The sequence below is a fragment of the Clupea harengus genome, chromosome 3 (genome assembly GCF_900700415.2).
Source record: "Clupea harengus chromosome 3, Ch_v2.0.2, whole genome shotgun sequence".
In the NCBI taxonomy this organism is placed as follows: domain Eukaryota; kingdom Metazoa; phylum Chordata; class Actinopteri; order Clupeiformes; family Clupeidae; genus Clupea; species Clupea harengus.
In genome coordinates this window covers 14,954,946-14,974,945 of record NC_045154.1, presented here as the reverse complement: position 1 = coordinate 14,974,945, position 20,000 = coordinate 14,954,946, and the positions used below count along the sequence as shown (strand labels likewise).

Sequence of the window (20,000 nt, the reverse complement as noted above, 5' to 3'; positions counted from 1 at the left end):
ACGTTACTCTAACATGCGCGACCTTTAGCCCCTCGCTTCCTAACTACAGCCCCACTGCAATGAGTAATGGCCACTGACGAGATTCTCCTCATCCTGCTACTTTAGTTGTACTGTGTTTGAGGCACATGAACATGATTCTGTGTGTGTGTGTGTGTGTGTGTGTGTGTGTGTGTGTGTGTGTGTGTGTGTGTGTGTGCCTAGTGGTAAGCACACATATACACACACACACAAACTGGTTTTGAAGAGTAGTCATAGCAGGCTCTGCTGTGTGTCTTTGAGTGAGGTTGTGACCTTACTGAGGGGAAACGGGACGACCTTAACAATTTCACATGATTCACCAGCCCACACAAAGGGAGGCCATCAGCAACGGGTTCCCATGTGCCCGAATGTGTGTTCAAATGATGCTAATTAGCGTTAGCTCCATGACCAACACATGGTTCCACACACACAGGCACACACACACACACACACACACACACACACAGACACATACACACACACACACACACACACTCCAGGACTGTGTTCCTTGCAGGCAGGTAGCCTAGTAGCTTGATGAAATGCGTCCTTGACGTGAGTGCAGAGATGGATCCTTTTTTCGAGACGCTGGTTCCCGAGGAGGTTGTGGTATTTGGTCTGTGATGTAATGGATGTAGCTGTGCCACCATGGGAAGGGTGAGGGTGAGAGGGCAGAGCGGTGGCAGAGAGGGGCAGGAGTTCACAGACGCTGCTCGGAGACACAAAACAATAGACTTGATTACGGGTCTGATTTCCGTTTGTATCTAGTCATCTGGCCCCCTTTCATCTGGATGAAAAGACCACTTCATTGGCGAAATGGCGAGCTCCCAGAACTGTGTAATCAGTCTTCACCACTGAAATATATATGGAGAATAGATATTATGGTATGAAGACTTTCTAATGCAAACGAATCATTCATAAACACTTGCTGGTCAGATTCAACAAGCAAGCATAAGGTAAGAAACCCCTTCTATCATTCTCTCTCTCTTTCTCTCCCACACACACAGACACACACAGAAAGACAGAGAGAGAGAGAGAGAGAGACAGATGAACTTTTGCAATGTGCTCTGGGAAACAAAGGCAATGGTGATGGGCACATGGTTAAAAATCGCGTTAATTAGACTTACTCACCACTGTGTCTGAGGGGCGCATTGTCAAGGGCTCGTTAGTCTACAGCCAGAAGTCCTCTTCGGCGCACAAAAGTGCTCTGGTTTCACTCTCCCTTTTTACATTTGCGAGTCGTGTTTGCTTTCTGCATTTCTGAGCACTCAGAGCCCGTACTGCTGGCATTTGCCAATACAATTATATCTTGCCAGCAGTGTGCCGTAACATCTTCATGTCAAGAACACACTATACAAAAACCTATCAAATGGAATATCTAGATCAAATCTAAATTTAAAAAAAAATCTCGTAAATATGTATCTAAATCTAATATGCTAATTCAAATTACGCTACCCACTAGTGGGCATGCCTCCTTCTATTCTTTCTTTCTTTCTTTCTTTCTTTCTTACTTTCTTGTCATGTATGTCCGTATCTACTCTACATTTGCGCAAACATCTATGGGTTAGAGGAGGTTAATGAATGAGAATATATTAGAGTAAGAAGCATGGTATTTATAGTCCTGTCGCCGCATGTGACGGGCTGGCGTGTGTGCGCAGCCTCATGTAAACTACAAATGCAGGACATGCATATAAAGAGAAACGCTCCACTCACTCACGCCATGGTCCACAGCGAGGAGGAACTGTCCACGGCACTTGAGTGCTGAAATTCTCCTTGGAGACCGATAGACAATAGTGTCAGTAAATCACAAGTGTTCAGGAAAAACTTGATTAACAGCAAACTTAATTTTGTTTCACTCAGAAAACAATACTTACTGTGTTTTGAACCAACGACCGATAGTCCGACCGATATAATCATCCAGTTAGTTTACTCCCTCTACGGAAAGGAGCGATGGCTTTCATGGTGAAACACATGATAGGCGGACAGTTGAAGGACCTGACCGGGGGAGTCGGGGAGGAGAAGCCTGAAGCAGAGAAGACCGAGGCCGCGGCGAAAGGGATGACTGAAGAAGAGTTCGAACAGTACCAGGAACAACTGGCGGAGGAAAAGTGAGAAAATCGTCAAATTGTTTTTGGTTCAGTCAACTGTCTTGTTAAAATGTGTGTGTGTGCGTGCGCGTGTGAGTGTGTATGTGTGTAAAGTGATCTCTCTCATCTGACATTTTCTGAATTTTCTCCTGATGGGCACCCGATTTTAAAACTAATAAAGTAATGTGTGTGTGTTTAGACCTGTTCCCTTTCCTAGCTAGAGTTAGGTTCCATGGGCTGTGATGAACTACATAAAGTTCACCTTCATTATTCTGAGAAAATGTGATGCTGTTCTCACACTGACGTACAGGACAATATCAAAGTTCCTCAGAAGTAAATCATTTTGCAGCTATGAATTGAACAAATCCTGCCATCATATGCAGGTCTTCTCACCACTTCATTTTAGATTATATTTCAGTGTTGTCCTTCTATGCAAAAATGGCTCTCAACTTTTCCAGTGTCATTTGAGAGGCTCTCCGGAACACTGGAGTTTTTTTTACAGCACCATGTGGTCCAATCGATGGGCTGTGTCACCTTGTCCTAAAGATTCATGTTTATGAGAGCCCCTGGACATGCTGAGTCTCACAAATAGCGGCAGCCTCCTGTCCGCGGAGCTGGAGAGTTCGCCTCTTTCAGGAAACTAACAGCAGAATCCCCAAAGACAGGACAGAAAGGTCCTCTCCTCTGTGTGACTCTTCTGGGGCTGCCTGAGTCCTGCTGCTCCATCTTGTGTTGTGTCCCCTGGGTTCTGTACTGAGCAGGGATGGTGACTGCCCTCTTGTACTGAGGACCACAGCCTGCCATCTAAATTAGTGTGCAATGTGTGCCAAGTGTGTGTGTGTGTGTGTGTGTGTGTGTGTGTCCACTGGAATGAAATGCACAATAGTGTTGGTCTGATGTGAATCTGCAGGATTTTATTTTAGACTGGCAGCTGTATTATTTCCTTGGACACACCCACCAGGCTGTGTGTGCATGTGTGTGTGTGTGTGTGTGTGTGTGTGTGTGTGTGTGTGTGTGTGTGTCAGTGAGTGTTTGTCCAATTGGAAAAGGTGTGTCTAATCAACCCTTATAGGCCGTGTGTAAGTGTGTGTGTGCGCAGTTTGTGTGTGTATCTGCAGTGTGTGTGTGCGCCGTGTGTGTGTGTATGTGCACCGTGTGTGTGTGTGTGTGTGTGTGTGTGTGTGTGTGTGTGTGTGTGTGTCCACTGGAATGAAATGCGCGATAGTGTTGGTCTGATGTGAATCTGCAGGATTTAATTTTTTGACTGGCAGCTGAATTATTCCCTTGGACACACCAGGCTGTGTGTCATTGTGTGTGTGTGTGTGTGTGTGTGTGTCAGTGAGTGAGTGTGTGTGTGTATGTGTGAGTTTGTGTGTGTGTGTGTGTGTGTGTGTCAGTGAGTTTGTGTGTGTGTGTGTGTGTGTCAGTGAGTGTGTGTCCAATTGGAAAAGGTGTGTCTGATCAACCCTTATAGGCCGTGTGTCAGTGAGTGTGTGTCCAATTGGAAAAGATGTGTCTGATCAATCCTTATAGGGTTGCCAGGGGATAGGCACCTGATGTTTGAAGAGCCCAGATACTCAAGCACCCCCATCACTTCACTGCTGGTGCCCAGGAATACATACAATCATTATATTATATTCATCTCAACATTTTTAAATGCAACCAAAGCTTTTCACATAATGTCTGAAATACGTAAAGCCTCTTTGTTTTAACAGAGAAATCAGTTGTTGCCATTTGTTTTGTGTGTGTGTGTGTGTTTGTGTGTGTGTGTGTGTGTTTGTGTGTGTGTTTGTGTTTGTGTGTTTGTGTGTGTCTGTGTGTGTGTGTGTGTGTGTGTGTGTGTGTGTGTGTGTGTGTGTTTGTGTGTGTGTTTGTGTTTGTGTGTGTGTGTGTGTGTGTGTGTGTTTGTTTGTGTGTGTTTGTGTGTGTGTGTCTGTGTGTGTGTGTGTGTGTGTGTGTGTGTGTTTGTATGTGTGTATGAGTGAGAGAGAGAGAGAAAGAGTTTTAGTATGACTTGCTTGTGATGCTCTTCTAGGGTGGAGAGAGAGGCCAGTTTTGCCCAGAAGAAGGCAGAGAGAGCCACAATCCGAACGCACTTCAGGGACAAGTACCGGCTACCAAAGGTGATCGCCATCACCAATGTCCTCTCTATGTAGATATTATCATCCATAGTACTGCAATGTCATATGTCTATATAGGTCTATGTATAATTATATTACTGTGTTATTGCAGCTGTAAATTTACATTTGAGTTTTGTTTGGGGTGTATAACATATAGGCCTAGTTTGGACTCATTGCCTCCTCGCTGTGTTTCAGTCATGATCTGTGTTTCAGTCATAATCTGTCTTTCAGTCATAATTTGTCTTTCAGTCATAATCTGTGTTTCAGTCATAATCTGTGTTTCAGTCATAATCTGTCTTTCAGTCATAATTTGTCTTTCAGTCATAATCTGTCTTTCAGTCATAATCTGTGTTTCAGTCATAATCTGTCTTTCAGTCATAATCTGTTTTTCAGTGATAATCTGTGTTTCTGAAATTCCACCTCTTTTCATTTCAGACAGACACAGCTCTATTTATCAAGAGTAGATTAGACAAGACTCACATTACACATGAGTGTAGCCTAGTTGTAACCTTACATCTGAATTTAGTTTGATATTTTCTAACAAAATTTGGCTTCGCCAATGCTCTCTGAAGTTTTACTCCCTGTCTTTCAGTCATTCTGTATGTCCTACACTTGACCTCTTCCCCAATCTGTTCCTCCGGAAACGTTCTCTTCGTCCAGAGCGAGCTGGATGAGACTCAGATCCAGCAGGCGGGTGACGACGTGGAGCTGCCCACCGAGCTGGCCCAGATGATCGCCCAGGACAACCAGGAGGAGGAGCAGAAGCAGTCGGTCCTGGGCCAGCTCACCAGGCTCCAGAACATGGACTTGGACCAGCTGAAGGACAAGGCCCAGACCACCGTGGAAGACCTCAAGAAGACGGCGGACAAGTGTGAGGTCATGTGATCCCAGGGCAGAGAGGAGAGGAAGTCGTCCATGTGCTCAGCGTGTTCTAAATAAACTGTCAGGTTTGTGTGAGGATAATTGATGTTGCCCTCTGTGTGAGTTCACAACATTACATGTCACTTGATAGATGAAATGAAACACACTTTTGTTCAACATGTTGTGAAGTAAATGATGTAAAGTAGCATAGCGAGTTACCACGATACGACCATGAAAAAAGGACACATTTGTAAATATCACCTGAAACATTCAAACTTCTCCTCTGTTTTCCTTTTAATAAAATGTTCTATCGCTGTTTGGGATTTCTCGTGTGAAGGTGATGAGTTATTCTGAGTTATTCTCAAAGACTGAGTTAGTCTTAATACCTCAAAGGCTGAATTAGTCTTAATAACTCAAAGACTGAGTTAGTCTTAATAACTCAAAGACTGAGTTCATCTTAATAACTCAAAGACTGAGTTAGTCTTAATAACTCACCACTGTATTACATAACTGGCCATGATGACATGTTACTAATCAGTTCTGATGCTGAAACTTCAGATAACGAAATCTGGTTAGTTCCACAGGAGTTGGGTGTGGATATCACAGGAGTTAATTTAGTTGGGTGTGGATATCACAGGAGTTTCACAGCACTAATCTAAGTGGAGGGCACAGTCACCTGGCAGATCCTGTGTCATATTGTGTTACTGTAGAACTGTGCTTATTATATTTTTCCGATAGGGGTCAAAAAATGACCGTATAATGGTAAAAAGAACAGGCTAAACATTTGGTAACAAGGTGTTTTTCACTTTCTGATTTTTATTTTGTGGGAAGTTTTATTGAAAGCCTTTATTGTCATTGTATTTGCATACAACGGAATTATAGGCCACTTGATATGTGTGATCTTTTGACCTTCATGTGATGAACATTGGTTTTCATCTGAAACACTGTACATTTAAATAAATAGCTATTAAAATGTCATATGTCATGTTATCACGTATGTAACTGTATGTCTTTCAAAATGTAATAGGCTACGTTAGCCTATAAAATAAAATAAAAAGGCGAAATTATAAAATGTTCGAAGCTTGTAGCAGCCAACCTGTATCTGAAATCAGACAGATTAAACACAAAAATTTAATTTAAATTCCAAGTGAATATAAAATTAAATATTATAAATCCTAAATCTGTTGTGAGAATGGCCGTGTCGAAGATGTTGCTTTTTTCCTCCTCTACGTAGGAACCACTCTTGCTGGTAAGTGGCATGGAGGAAGAATTTCTGTGATGCAACACATGTCAGATTTGACATTTTGTAAACGTTATTTGTAAGTATAGTTTAAAAGAAAGTCTTGAAAGTAAAATCCACTTTTTTAACAGGGCGACATATTTAGCTCAAATTAAGGGGAATTATGTCCGAGTGGTCTCACGGAGAAGAAAATAATTTCTACCGCCAGTTACCTAAAGTGGTATGTGCATTAACCCTCGGTGATCAAGTTCGCGAGATCTCTCATGTTTTTGTTCTAAGAATACGTATTATAGATAGGCGCTGGAGCCTTGGTTAATGTAGACTTAAGTAATCAAATAGCTGTAAATAAAAGTCGTATACTTTAATTATCCTTGAAACAGTGCTCTGTTGTGTTTGTTTTTGCCGCACAGGAGCTTCATGCTCATCTCAATGGCTCAGTGAGCTCTGAGACTATAGACAAACTCATTGCTCGCAAACCGCATCTGAACATCCAACACAGCATGACCGCCATTCGCAGTGGTCAGCGGAGGACACTTGATGAGTAAGTCCTTTGGAGCCACTTGTCTGTCAGTAAAAGTAAGACTTTGTGGATGCACCAGCAATCACTGCAAAGTATACCCACATTAATCAGATCGGCCACCCCCTCTGCTGAGCAATGAACGTAGTGTACAGCGCAAACCAGGACTCATCTTTCTCCTACTATACAGTCTAGCATTACATTCATGTTGGTCTGTGCTACATCAGGAGTAATTCACTAGGCTTACTGCATATTTAACAGTCTGAAAGACTATCTGCTGCTTTGCCAAAGTCCAAATCGTGTCCTTTAATTTGTTGATGAATATTTGTCCGAAAGCATGGGAAATAGGTGGCTGACCTGTCACTGATAGCTGTTCTCTGTCAGTATGTTGTCACTGAAGATTGCAAACTAATGGATGGTGGCCATTTTGAGTGTAAGTCCTTTTGTGTCCTCCCCAGGTGCTTCCAAGTGTTCAAGGTCATTCATCAGTTGGTTGATACTGAAGAGGATATTTTGATGGTACGTGAAAATCTCTTCCCTTTCACACTCTTTGGTTGGGTTCATTTTAAAGAGTGAGTAATATTGGTGTTCTAGGTTGCCAAAGATGTGATTAAAGAGTTTGCAGATGACGGAGTCAAATATCTGGAGTTAAGGAGTACCCCTCGTGCGGAGCCGAAGACAGGTCTTCCGTTTACCTCAGCTTATAAACAAATCTTAGGTGTAGTTAGTTAGGAATCTCACAATAAAACGGTGTTTCATGACTGTTTTGTTTTTACAAGGACTGACTAAGAAAAGATATGTGGAAACCATAATTGGAGCCATCCAGCAGTGCAAGCAAGAGGGAGTTGACATAGAAGTCAGGTAGGTATCACAGTACTGTTGCCAATTTGAATTACTGACCAGCTGAATTTCTGCAGTTTCAAAGTTTATCTGCAAATTACAAATATTGTGCGTATGCTACCTCGAGACCATGTGCGGAAAAGAAATTCAGTGTGATTATAGCGTGTGCCGTTGATACATGCGGCCCTTTGATTATTAAATGCTCTACTTAAAGGCATAGCCTGGTTTTGTGACTGGAATGACCCCAAACCATAAAAACATCTGAACTTACTGAATTTATAATGGTAAACTTGATCTCTGACAAGATATCATGTTTAAACCAGATTCGTGAAGGGACAGAACATTTTATGCCCAGACATCTGTGCAGGAACTCTTACATCAATGCATCTGTGTCATAGGTTCCTAGTGGCCATTGATCAATGCATCTCTGTCAGGTTCCTAGTGGCCATTGATCAATGCATCTGTGTCATAGGTTCCTAGTGGCCATTGACCGCCGAAATGGCTCTGAGGTTGCCATGGAGATGGTGAAGCTGGCAGAAGACTTCATGTTGTCGAGCGACGGTGTTGTGGTCGGGCTGGATCTCAGCGGGGACCCAACCGTGAGTCTCTGAAGCGCTCACACACACACACACACACACACACACACACACACACACACACACACACACACACACACACTCCCTCCATTTCCCCTCCATTAGAAAGGGTTCAAACCCCAATGGTAGCTGTAGGTAGAGATAACGTATTTCCCGCTGGGATCCGTATTGAAACCTGAAGTTGGAACTTTACTTCGGTCTCTGGTTGGTTAAAACTTGTCATCTGACCTGAACAGCCAATCACTTGTGTGTTTAGTCGTATGACTTTGTAAAAGTTCGGTTAACAAGTCAGTTGAGTATTGAGCCGTATAACTTCGCAGAAATAAAGAAAAATAAAAAAAACGATTGTTTAAAAGGCAGGCGATCGACACAATTTCTCTACGAAAAAGTAAAGTACCTGGAGGAGTCAGTCAAACGGAGTAAAGTACCCACTTCCGGTTTCAATACGGATCCCACCGGAAATACGTTATCTCTACCTACAGTAGCTACCTAGGGAACACTTCTGGTTCTGATCCACATCATATCCGGGTCAGGGTAGGACCAGAGGCTGACTTTTAACGTCTGTTTAAAAAGGGCCACTCAGCTCTTGTTTTTGGGGTGTTTTTAACACTAGACTTCTAATGTCTGTTTCAGGTGGGCCACGGCAGAGACCTTCTTCCTGCTCTGCAGAAAGCCAAGAGCTGTGGACTGAAACTGGCCTTGCACCTGTCAGAGGTACAGCCCAGCAGTGTGGGCTAGTCAGCCAAATCTGAATGGAAACTGTGGCCGAGTTCAAGCCCGTTACCCAGTGGTTGAGATGTTGCCATCTAGACATTTCTGTAAACATTTAACTTCAATTAGAAGTGGCGATCATGCGATGTCTAGGTCTGTGTTTCGTCATTCGTCATCCTGAGGAGTAGGGCGTTCTAGTAACGGTGTGTTTTAACTATGCGTAGCAGCCTAAGATGTCTCTCCCACACTCTCCCAGGTCTCGTCTCAGGCTGAGGAGTCTGAGCTGCTGTTGGACCTCCCCCCAGACCGCATCGGCCACGGGACCTTCCTCCACCCTGAGGTCGGGGGGACGTGCAGCCTCGTTGAGAAAGTCAGGAAGAATAATATACCTCTGGGTGAGTCAGGAATAATATACCTCTGGGTAAGTCAGGAATAATATACCTCTGGGTAAGTCAGGAATAATATACTGTACCTCTTGGTACGTCATTAATAGTACATATAATAGTATACCTCTGAATGAATAAATGAACACAAGGATATGTACAATTATTTTCAGTGTTATCAAATTGCTGAGAAGATCCCCTGTGTGTTCCATTGCAGAGCTGTGCTTGACCTCTAATGTGAAAGGTCAAACAGTTCCCTCGTATGATAAACATCACTTCCTGTACTGGTACAACCTGGGGCATCCCTGTGTAATCTGTGTGAGTAGTGCCCTCTCTGTCAACACACTAACTGTGTGACTTCCAGACTGAATTTAAATATACATACTACCAGTGGTTATTTGAATACCTGGTGACTGTCAGTGTGGTGTTTAAGGCGTGTGTCTTTTGTGGTATGGTAATCTGTTGTATGTTGTTTGTATTGACTTCGGATTCTTTAGGTGAAGTGTAGTGGTAATAATATGATTAACATCAAGCACTATGACTAAGCAAAATCTCATCTATTTTTGTTCTCAGACCGACGACAAAGGTGTGTTCTGCACTGATCTCTCCCAGGAGTACCAGCTGGTTGCCTCGACCTTTGACCTCAGTAGGGAGGCCATGTGGGACCTATCCCAGAAGGCCATTGGTTGCAGCTTCGCCCCCCAGTCTGTGAAGAAGCGTCTGGAGCAGACATGGGCCGAGCTGAGGCCTCAGGTTCTACAGACTCGGGTTCCATAGCTCTCGGTTCTCCTGAGACAGAACCGTGAACTCAGAGCTGTTCTCAGGAACTCAACATCCTCCTCCTCCTCCAGAGACGTGACTGATGGTCTTGCCAGAGCAGCCGTCAGAAACTCGTGATCACTACGGGTCAGATTCTCAGCCATGAATGTGGACAGCGGTGCGCCGGATGGGATATAATCTAGGGATTCGTTTATTTCCAGTGTCAAAATGTGTTTTTAAATCTCCACCAACATTCTCAGCTTGAGCTGATCTACCTCCAGTGGAATTCACCTTAGATCAGCTTTATATGGAAGTTGCCTGAAAATATATCAGTACTACTACCACCACTAGGCTATGAGTTTTCTTTTTCGCATTTTTGTTGTTAGTTGTTTTCAGTATTGCCAGTTATTGTCATGAATCATCAGAGAGTTGCAGACACAGTCTGATACTCTGATACTTCTGGTTAGATGCTAACTGCATTTCGTTGCCACAGTACTTGTACTGTGTGCAATGACAATAAAGTTGAATCTAATCTAATCCAAAAATACTCTTGATTTACCAGTGGAAACTAAGACATTGGAAAGGTGCAGTTCCTCCTGGCCCCAGCAGGTGGCAACATTCTTCAGTGCCTCTGTGGCTTGGAGTGCAGGCACCTGCATCTCTACGAGCTTTTGCCCTCCGAGCTCTCCCTACCGCTGTGTGCTGTTGCTTCCGTTGTCTTAGAGTGTAGGGAGTATGTTTCAGAGAGGCCTTTTGAGAGCGAGCGAGCAAGCGTTGGTTGCTGTACATCCCTAGAGCACACGAGACTGGTAGAACCTGACACAAACTCACGTTGTGAATGTGTAAGAAAGTCTGTCTGTCTGTCTGCTACAGATGAGTGTCTGGGTCAGTTCCCTGTAGGCCCCTCTGGAACAGAAGCTTGGATGAATGGGACCCTGTTCAGGCTTCTATCATAACTAATAATAATTTATGATACAAATAATAAAATTGATTATACAATAAAACGAATGCAGAATGTGAATGAAAGATTTAAATTCATGTTTGTATGACTTGGCATGACTCCACCCATGAATAGTTGCCCTCTGCTGCAAAGATCAAAATGTCCTGCAGGTGAATTTAAGAAAGAGCAGAAATGACACCACACCTGCGCAGGTAGTTGAGTAACAGACATGTTTATTCTTTTGAATTCTCTCCGAGACAAGAGGCAGTAACAGACATGAAACTGTGAACAGCTCTATACATGTTCATATGTAACATAGTTCCACTAGTTTCACATGTGACATGGTTCAACTGTAATGATAGGTTACATAGTTAACCATGTGCAGAGTTCAGAGTCCTGTACGACGTTAGAATTCGCAGCGTAGAGGCTTGTAGACAATCAGTGATTGTGCTGGAACTTTAGCAGTGCAAAGGACACATGAAGATCTTTAAAAGATCTGAAGTGCCCCTCCCCCACTGAGCTTCCTCCTCAGAGGCCTCAGTGAGCTTAGCCCCCGTTAGTGACTCAGGTATTAGCATGGTGCTAGCATGTAAAACCTACATTCCCAAACTGATCTGTTTAGAAAAGAGCATTCAACACACATTAACACAAGGTGCATATAGGCTTGACTTCTGAAGCCTGACATAAAGCCACATGAGGAAAAAAGGTGTACAGAAATAGGACTGCAGTATTAAACACTACTCTTTCCCAGAGCTTCTCCAGGCTACATTCACTAGCATCTCAGCTACGTTCACTAGCAACTCAGCTCCATCTGGCCTGTGCACGTTAACGGACCTGAACAGAACCGGTGTCCTTTCCAGGGCTTCATAAACACACCGCCTGGTTCATAGGACGTCTGGAGCTCGTCACACACTTAATGTACCAAACAAGGTGACAGTGTTATGAGCTACTTGCTTAATGAGATGAGTTGGGATGCGCAAGGAAGGGTCATAGAGTATGTGTGGTGTGCGACGTAACAAAGGTCAACCCTACACAGGTGTGTGTGTGTGTGTGTGTGTGGAGGATTAGCGACTGCCTTTGTGATGTGCTGACTTGTGCAGGTTGGAGTTGAAGTAGACCACAGTGACGGTGATGTCGTCCCGGTACATACGCGCCAGATCGTCGGGGAGAGCCATCATGGCCGCCAGCTTCTCCTGGTCGAGCTCCCCGTACTCGTTGGTGCTGAGCGCGTGGCGGATCAGGTGCGTGGCGACGTTCAGGTCCATTGCCGGCGCTGACCGAGCGCGTCGCCGTAGCAACAGCTGGTGCATCTGTCCCAGGCTGAACTGGCGGTCTCGGGCGGAGACGGGTGCCTGCAGGTGCACCCCCGTCAGGTGCTGCCCCACCAGCCGCACCGCCTCCTCGTTGCCCAGCTCGTCCCACAGGCCGTCGGACGCCAGGATGAGGAAGTGGTCCTGCGGCCGCAGCCGGTGGAAGGTCACCTCGGGGACGGCGTCCAGGTAGGGAGGCGTCAGGTAGTAGGGCGGGGAGTACTGGAAGAGGTGCAGTTCCTCCAGGTCGCAGCAGGAGGCGCCGCTCTCCAGCACGCTCTGCTGCAGCTCCCGGCTCCACTTGAAGCGCACGTCCCCGAAGGCGCGCAGGGGCATGAGCATGCCCAGCAGCCGCTCGTCCACCACCACCGTGTCGCGCTCCGCCGGCGGGTGCTGCCCCTGCACGCGCGCCAGCTCGGCGGGGTTCAGCGCCGTGTGGTCACGTGACAGCGGCACCGCACTCCAGCTGCCGTCCTCATCCTGCACCTGAAACAGCAGCACAGGACATCACATACCGCTCACACAGTGGCACAGGAAGGCACATACCGCTCACATTGACCAGTGGCACAGGAATGCACATACCGCTCACACTGACCACCAGCAGATTAATACCCAGATCACACTGACCCCAGCAGCAGATTAATACCCAGATCACACTGACCACCAGCAGATTAATACCCAGATCACACTGACCCCAGCAGCAGATTAATACCCAGATCACACTGACCCCAGCAGCAGATTAATACCCAGATCACACTGACCAGCAGCGGCTGATTAATACTCAGATCACACTGACCAGCAGAACAGCACTAAGGTACCGATCCAGTATCCAGATGCACACCATACCAACCAGGCTATCTGCAACTTTAGCACTTAGTATTACTGTAGTAGCACAGTGCTGTATATTGTACTTGTATGTCTATAATCTTATTGAAGCCTATATTTGGGGTAATAACTCAGTTGTAGTAACCCGTCTGGCTAAGGTGAGCCTTCATGGCTTTAAAAGGCCACGGACATGAGATATGGCTAAACTACAGTTCTCAAGTTCTTCAAAGTGGTCATAATGATTTGGGTATTGATTTTGCATTGATGCACTTCCCAGTTGTCTTACGACAAAGGCAAACAGAAGAATCAGGCTAAATAAACAAACCCCATCACCACCGAATGGACTATGTTTTATCAAGCTGGATAGAAAGGACCCTCTATAGTTCAATTAACTAATATGATTCATTGTTGTCCAAATGACCTGGGCTCACTGGTGGCGTTTAGTAAAGTAGTGAGAGACAGAGAGTTAGCGAGAGATAGTGGTTAAGTCAACAGTACCTTGTGTTCCAAAACAATAATCTGTTTGCTTAGTTTGTTTGTGCGTAGAGATAAGAACCTTATGGCTTTTTGCCTCAGCAAGGCTACCCTGACAGATAAAAAGTGCAGTGTCATTCTTCAGATCAAAAGTGCAGTGTCATTCTTCAGACCAAATGGTTTTGCAGTGAAGCTGTTGAAAACTACTCAATCCTACAGGACACAGCACCATTCCCGCCCAAGGCAGTGGCTCCACCTCGATGTCCTCATGGAATTCATGCTGACGGGTACACGGGAGGCTAAATGCCTGAGGTAACTCCACCACTAGTGGATCTAGTCGTTTTTAACACGAGAGGAATCTAAAGAGTGCTGTATATTGTAATATATGGTGAATGTCAAATCAATGGGACCAGAGCCCACAATCACAATCACTGGAGGATAACAGGGGATTCTCCTATGAACAGGCCAGTGGTTCTTCTATGAACAGGCCAGTGGTTCTTCTATGAACAGGCCAGTGGTTCCCAAACTCATCATGGCAAGCCCCCCTTTGAGGTCAACAAGAAAAACTGCACCTCCCCCTCTGCACAGGTGCTGCCCACCCCCATAGAGCGCACAGGTGCTGCCCACCCCAAGGATGGCATGACCCTCTCCCATAGAGCGCACAGGTGCTGCCCACCCCAAGGATGGCATGACCCTCTCCCATAGAGCGCACAGGTGCTGCCCACCCCAAGGATGGCATGACCCTCTCCCATAGAGCGCACAGGTGCTGCCCACCCCAAGGATGGCATGACCCTCTCCCATAGAGCGCACAGGTGCTGCCCACCCCAAGGATGGCATGACCCTCTCCCATAGAGCGCACAGGTGCTGCCCACCCCAAGGATGGCATGACCCTCTCCCATAGAGCGCACAGGTGTTACCCACCCCAAGGATGGCATGACCCTCTCCCATAGAGCGCACAGGTGTTACCCACCCCAATGATGGCATGACCCTCTCCCATAGAGCGCACAGGTGTTACCCACCCCAATGATGGCATGACCGCCCTCTCTCATAGAGCGCACAGGTGTTACCCACCCCAATGATGGCATGACCCTCTCCCATAGAGCGCACAGGTGTTACCCACCCCAATGATGGCATGACCGCCCTCTCTCATAGAGCGCACAGGTGCTACCCACCCCAATGATGGCATGACCCTCTCCCATAGAGCGCACAGGTGTTACCCACCCCCATGATGGCGCGGCTGTCCCCGACGTTGGCCACGTACACGCCCTCTGTGGTGACGTGGGCCATGCAGGCGGTGCTGCCGGCGAAGGCGGCCTGGACGGCGGTGCTGCGCATGAGCTCGTTGGCCAGAGGCACCTGTGCTTCCAGGGACAGGTCGGAGTCCAGGCGCTGGAAGGCGTGGCTCAGGGCATCAGGTGGGCTCAGGCCCTCGCCGTGCTCCGCGCTGTCCAGCAGCTCCTGCCAGAACATGCGCAGGTGCTGCACGTACAGCTCGGCCGACTCGCGGTAGTTGTAGTCGTTGTGGTGCTTGTACCACTGCAGGATGGGAGGCACGGGGCGCTCGGTCTCCATGGCGACCTCCAGGTCCTCCAGGCTGGCCTCCGGCATCATTGCCGTGGCGACGTAGTAGGGCAGGCGCTCGCTGACGGCCTGAGCGCAGGCGTGGCCCCCGTGCCCGTCGAAGACGCCGAAGAGCATGCCACGCGTCCGCAAGCAGGTGGCGGCACACCGGCGATCCTCCAGCGGCACGTTGGCGCCCAGCTGGTTGCTCTCGAACTTCAGCACGGGGCTCGGGCCGCCGCGCCCGTCGAACTCCGGCAGGCGCACCGACTGCTCGTTGGCACGCAACACATGGTCCATCTGGAGGCGGCCCAACTGGAAGTTCAGGTCATGTTTGGGGGAAGGGATGTCATCGTCATTGTCCTTGTCAGAACCTCCATGCGTGTGGGAGGACAGAGGACGCGCCGGCTGCAGACGCCTGGGCCAGCAGGAGGACGAGGAGGAGGAGGAGAGGAGAGAGAGCAGGGGTCTGTGGAAAACAGGCTGGTTGAGGGAGAGAGGCAGGACCAGTGTGCTGCAGCTTCGCACTTGAGAGAGGACTCGCGTACACACACACCTAGACATCCCATCCACAGCGGCAGACCACAAGTCTCCAACTGGTCACACCTGGTACGCCAACATCTACAGGAGATTAATACACAACATAATTACAGGAAATTAAAATTAGTATCGACATAATAGCCATACTTGCTGCATCATCATATCTTCTGAGTATTAACTAACGTACATCCATTTAAAATGAACATATCCACTACCACAGTCCATTGGACAACATTCAAGGCAGGAAGTTTCAGGGTGACAAATCTTTCATCATACAAACTTAGGGAACTGAAGGACAGTTCCAATACTGCGCAATTCTTTCTGATATTATGGTTGTAACTCTGACACTTTACAGAGGTTAGCAACAGTTATGGTACAGCAAATTGAAAAAATAACACAAACCGCCTTAGCTAGTTTAGCGTGTACGTTGTTTGGCAAGATGACAGTTTATCTGATGCCCACGCGTAATGTCTGAATAAAACCTCTGACAACATGACACTAAACATAACTAGCAACAGTTAACGTTGGCTAAACGTTAAACCAAACACATCCAAATGAGTTGGGTTAAACTAAGTTAAGTGAACAAGCTAACGTTGTTCAGCTATCGCTAGCTTAATTTAGCGTTACAGAGCCAAACAAGCAGTTTTAGCTTAAGTCATTATAAAGTGACAGTATCAGAAATAATTGTATACGATTGTGTCAATAGATAGCACTAACGTTGGTGATGTATTCATTCAAACAGTACCTGTAGGATACAAATCCAACACGGGGAAAATAATCCTCAACCGGTGTCAGTTTGCCAGTGTCTACTTCCGGTCTTTCTGTTTATGTCACAAAATTAACCCTTTTAATACCGCCATAGACGTTAAAGAGAAACTTCGAGGTTTTTCAACATGGGCCCTATTTTTAAATCATTTTGGTCCCAAATTCGACAAGGGACCATTAACGTTGGAAATCGGAATCCCTATAGAGAAAAATGGTATCAGAGCTCACTTAGCAGAGGGGTTCCAATTCTCAGCAGCACTCCTGCGGACCCTGCTGCACTACCGAGCTGCTCAACACACTACAACAGACAGCTCACCAGCACTTCTGATGTTGGGGCGGGAGCTATCACTACCCCTGGATCGCCTGCGTGTTCCTGCTCACCTGACATCACAGGGGGCCCAGCGGGAAACAACTGATCAGCTACGCGACCGAGTCTCAGCACGACAGCAGGCAACTAAACAGCGCTTTGACCGGTCCCACAGGGCCAAACACCCAGCTTTCACCATTCTGGACTGGGTCAGGGTCCGGAGGCCCACACGGGGCCATAAGCTGTTGTCATTCTGGTCAGCTCCTTTCCAGGTGACTGAGCAACTGGGACCTGCCACCTTTCGCCTCTCAGACGGAACGCGGTGGCATGCACGCCGCCTCCGCAAAGTGGCCCCACCTACTGCGGCAGACCTGGAGGCCAGCCGAGATCCTGATCCGGACTCTGGGGGCCCAGTTAGTCCTGCAGCACGACCAGTCCGTGCCCGCTCCAAACCGGGCTACCTCATGGACTATGTTTGAATGTATTGCATTACCATGTTTGAATGTATTGAATTACTATGTTCGAATTTATTGAATTTATTGAATTACTATGTTTGAATGTGTTGTATTTATTGAATTACTATGTTTGAATGTATTGAATTTATTGAATTACTATGTTTGAATATATTGAATGTATTGCATTTTATCTTGCAGGTTTCAACCTCATCAAGACTGTTCCAGTCACTTTAGTCTGGTGTTCTAAGGCACTTTAAGTTGTAAATAGCCTGGTAATGATATGTTCGGGCTGCACTAAAGTCATTAACAATGTATTCTGAATGTTACCTACTACGGGTTTTCTATCAATATGATTTGTTATTTGTGTTATCTCTCACTCAGGGATGTGGGTTGAATCTTCCCTGGAGAGGGGGGAAAATGTTATGTCTCCATGACAGGGTTTCACGGCATGCTCGTATTTTGACAACATGCCTGTATTTTGATGTAACCGATGATGTGTTTCCGGTCGGTGTGTCAGTTGGAATGAGTTTCAGTAAATGGCTGAATTGATGCGGCTCTCCTGTTTCGTGTAGTGTTTTCACATACAACAACACCTGCACCGGTTTACCTCAATAACTGTTAAGAAACTGTAGAAAACTGTTTGTACAATCAGTGTTTTACCTCTCTCTTATTTTAGTATGTGATGCAGCACCCCAGTCAGTGCCTTTAGTCTATTGGCCTATTGTGTGGTGCTGGAGTGGGCACTCGAAGGAGAGCGCCTCTCTTCGATAATCGATCAAATCGAGGGTCCTGGTGGGAAACTAATCCATACGTTTTCCTTTCAGTTTACAACACAACACACAACCCCACCTGGTCATTACAAAAGTGCCAACGTTTCTACCACTATCTAATTTTTCTCTTATTTTGATGTACAATAGGACCCTCTCAGGCAGCTCTGCACAGTCATATAAGCACATATTCCATTTACCTCAGTGTAGATATTAATGTTCCATGTCAGCCTGTCAACAACCAGCGCGTGACTCCTCTGAAGCACGTCCTTCTGCTGATAATTCCGGATGAAACCCAGCACTCTTACCCTATTATTTACCCTTTGGATTAAAAAGAATTGGTAAAATACTCTTCATCTCAAAACTAAGAGGTAACAAACTCGGTTGATGAGCCCATTATTCTTCATTAACGTCATACGGTAGTTTTATCATATACATGTTGAACGAGTCTGGGGTATTTAATAAACAGTTAGTTATTCACAACAGCTGATCCCTAGTTGTTAGCTATGGATAGCTAATTAAGCTAGTGTATCGATAGCTGGGGTTAGCAAAAAGTTAACTTTGTGACATAGACAGTCATTCTCACCTCCCTGAAGATAACTCAGTAAACTATTTAATTTTAACTGTACATTATTTTATTCAACACCACATTATTACAGTCATTCGCTGTCAATGAAGTGCGGAAAGTGGTCAGTGAAGTTGGCTAACATTAGCTCGACAGCTAACTAAGCTCCTTAGCTAACGTTAGGGAGTAGCTAGGATAATTGAGTTACAAAATTGAGAATTAGTTGAGACAGTAGTCACTTGTAAAATCAACATAAAGTAAAATGTCGAGTAAACGTTCACTAACCTCCATTGTTAATGACGAATATGGAGCTTTCAGTTTCAACGCAACTTAACCGTCTTCGTGTGACTGAGCCTATCATCTCTTAGATGATTTCACTGTTGAGGTCCTCATATGTCTGTGGTTGAATCTTATTATTTCACAGATCTCTTGAATGAATACTCATGCCCTAAACAAGGACACCTACTTGAAGATATTCCTTGGCTAACTTGCATATTACCATCACAAAGATGCAAAATGGTAAATTGAAGGGCTTGTCATGGTGTGGTTGACCTGAACTTGACTTGAATACATAGTACACTTAGCATATATTGAATACCATTGTAACGCCTGCTTGTTGTTTTACAGCTACAAAGACTGATTTGAGTTTGTTGCTGGAGTGTCTTAAATGCCAGATGAAATGTCCTGACTCACAGAAACAAGCGCTGCTCACCATTTCTGCTATTTGCCAGCAGAGCGGTAAAGTCTGCCAGTCTTACAGTTTTTACACACTCGCACACTTATATGCAGGTGCATTTATGAACTCTTAACATACTTTCAACCTCTCTCTCGTACTTAGATTAAAAAGAGTAAGTTATATAAAACGGTTTGTATATAGCTGAAAATTAATGGATTAGTTCTGATTATAAATTGTCGATAATGTTGAATGGTGGAATTTAGTTCTGTAAGATAAGATACCTGGTATTTGCATGAATGTATTTTAGATGAGTTGATTTGGTGTATTGGACAGTCATTGCCATGTGTGTGTACTTGTCATCAGAGGAGAATGTGGAGTTTTTCCAGAATGTGGGAGGGGTGATGTTTGTGCATAGCCTATCCCGATCCAGCCGCCACCCTCAGGTCAGACAGACTGCCCTCTTCATTCTTGGCACCTTGGCTGAGTCTAATGGTAAAAATACCTGTGTTTGTGTGTGTATATATATATGTGTGTGTGTGTGTGTGTGTGTGTGTGTGGGGGGGGGGGGGTTGTATATGGACAACATTTCTTTCTCACACTCTTGTTTTGTTTGTTGTTTGTTTGTTGTTTGTTTGAATTTATGAGCTACACATGTTGTCTGTGCCATTCTGTACCACAAGTCAA

At 45.7% G+C, this 20,000-nt stretch overlaps 4 protein-coding genes across 8 annotated transcripts in view; 3 read left to right on the top strand and 1 right to left on the bottom strand.

The window, feature by feature from the left end:
* The first annotated feature begins 1,558 nt into the window (after positions 1-1,558).
* cplx3a (complexin 3a) lies at positions 1,559-6,063 on the top strand. Its single transcript, XM_012841539.3, has 3 exons — positions 1,559-2,126; positions 4,141-4,228; positions 4,886-6,063. Exons 1-3 carry the CDS (start codon positions 1,969-1,971, stop codon positions 5,108-5,110), a joined length of 471 nt encoding a protein of 156 aa, XP_012696993.1. The 5' UTR covers positions 1,559-1,968; the 3' UTR covers positions 5,111-6,063.
* Positions 6,064-6,317: 254 nt separating this feature from the next.
* adal (adenosine deaminase-like) lies at positions 6,318-10,479 on the top strand. Of its 3 annotated transcripts, XM_012841538.2 has the most exons (11): positions 6,318-6,335; positions 6,458-6,546; positions 6,737-6,867; positions 7,302-7,362; positions 7,438-7,525; positions 7,623-7,704; positions 8,156-8,282; positions 8,913-8,993; positions 9,247-9,385; positions 9,591-9,691; positions 9,947-10,479. In XM_012841538.2, exons 2-11 carry the CDS (start codon positions 6,490-6,492, stop codon positions 10,148-10,150), a joined length of 1,071 nt encoding a protein of 356 aa, XP_012696992.1. In that variant the 5' UTR covers positions 6,318-6,335; positions 6,458-6,489; the 3' UTR covers positions 10,151-10,479. The 3 variants fall into 3 exon arrangements, with proteins under 3 accessions (XP_012696992.1, XP_031420532.1, XP_042559831.1); XM_031564672.2 differs by lacking the exons at positions 6,318-6,335; positions 6,458-6,546 and adding an exon at positions 6,355-6,405; XM_042703897.1 differs by lacking the exon at positions 6,318-6,335 and having other exon boundaries at positions 6,357-6,546.
* An 809-nt stretch (positions 10,480-11,288) lies between these two features.
* On the bottom strand, positions 11,289-19,022 carry pdp2 (putative pyruvate dehydrogenase phosphatase isoenzyme 2). 3 transcript variants are annotated; one of them, XM_031564669.2, is made up of 3 exons: positions 18,926-19,022; positions 14,903-15,862; positions 11,289-12,868 (listed from the first exon to the last, which is right to left on the bottom strand). In XM_031564669.2, exons 2-3 carry the CDS (start codon positions 15,803-15,805, stop codon positions 12,137-12,139), a joined length of 1,635 nt encoding a protein of 544 aa, XP_031420529.1. In that variant the 5' UTR covers positions 15,806-15,862; positions 18,926-19,022; the 3' UTR covers positions 11,289-12,136. The 3 variants fall into 3 exon arrangements, with proteins under 3 accessions (XP_031420529.1, XP_031420530.1, XP_012696999.2); XM_031564670.2 differs by lacking the exon at positions 18,926-19,022 and adding an exon at positions 18,276-18,376; XM_012841545.3 differs by lacking the exon at positions 18,926-19,022 and adding an exon at positions 16,527-16,622.
* Positions 19,023-19,063: 41 nt separating this feature from the next.
* Positions 19,064-20,000, top strand: part of terb1 (telomere repeat binding bouquet formation protein 1) — an 18,723-nt gene continuing 17,786 nt past the window's right edge. Inside the window, exons 1-3 of the mRNA XM_042707420.1 lie at positions 19,064-19,159; positions 19,268-19,378; positions 19,680-19,808. Coding sequence (XP_042563354.1) covers positions 19,150-19,159; positions 19,268-19,378; positions 19,680-19,808 — 250 coding nt within the window. The 5' untranslated portion in view covers positions 19,064-19,149. The remainder of the gene's footprint in view (positions 19,160-19,267; positions 19,379-19,679; positions 19,809-20,000) is intronic.

Excerpts from the sequence above, each read along its gene's own strand:
- cplx3a (XM_012841539.3), top strand. The coding sequence starts at position 1,969 with ATGGCTTTCATGGTGAAACACATGATAGGCGGACAGTTGAAGGACCTG. Across the intron at positions 2,127-4,140 it reads GAACAACTGGCGGAGGAAAA|GGTGGAGAGAGAGGCCAGTT; the intron begins GTGAGAAAATCG and ends ATGCTCTTCTAG. Across the intron at positions 4,229-4,885 it reads ACAAGTACCGGCTACCAAAG|AGCGAGCTGGATGAGACTCA; the intron begins GTGATCGCCATC and ends CTCTTCGTCCAG.
- adal (XM_012841538.2), top strand. The coding sequence starts at position 6,490 with ATGTCCGAGTGGTCTCACGGAGAAGAAAATAATTTCTACCGCCAGTTA. Across the intron at positions 7,705-8,155 it reads GGAGTTGACATAGAAGTCAG|GTTCCTAGTGGCCATTGACC; the intron begins GTAGGTATCACA and ends TCTGTGTCATAG. Across the intron at positions 8,283-8,912 it reads ATCTCAGCGGGGACCCAACC|GTGGGCCACGGCAGAGACCT; the intron begins GTGAGTCTCTGA and ends TGTCTGTTTCAG.
- pdp2 (XM_031564669.2), bottom strand. The coding sequence starts at position 15,805 with ATGTCTAGGTGTGTGTGTACGCGAGTCCTCTCTCAAGTGCGAAGCTGC. Across the intron at positions 12,869-14,902 it reads ACAGCCGCGCCATCATGGGG|GTGCAGGATGAGGACGGCAG; the intron begins GTGGGTAACACC and ends CTGCTGTTTCAG.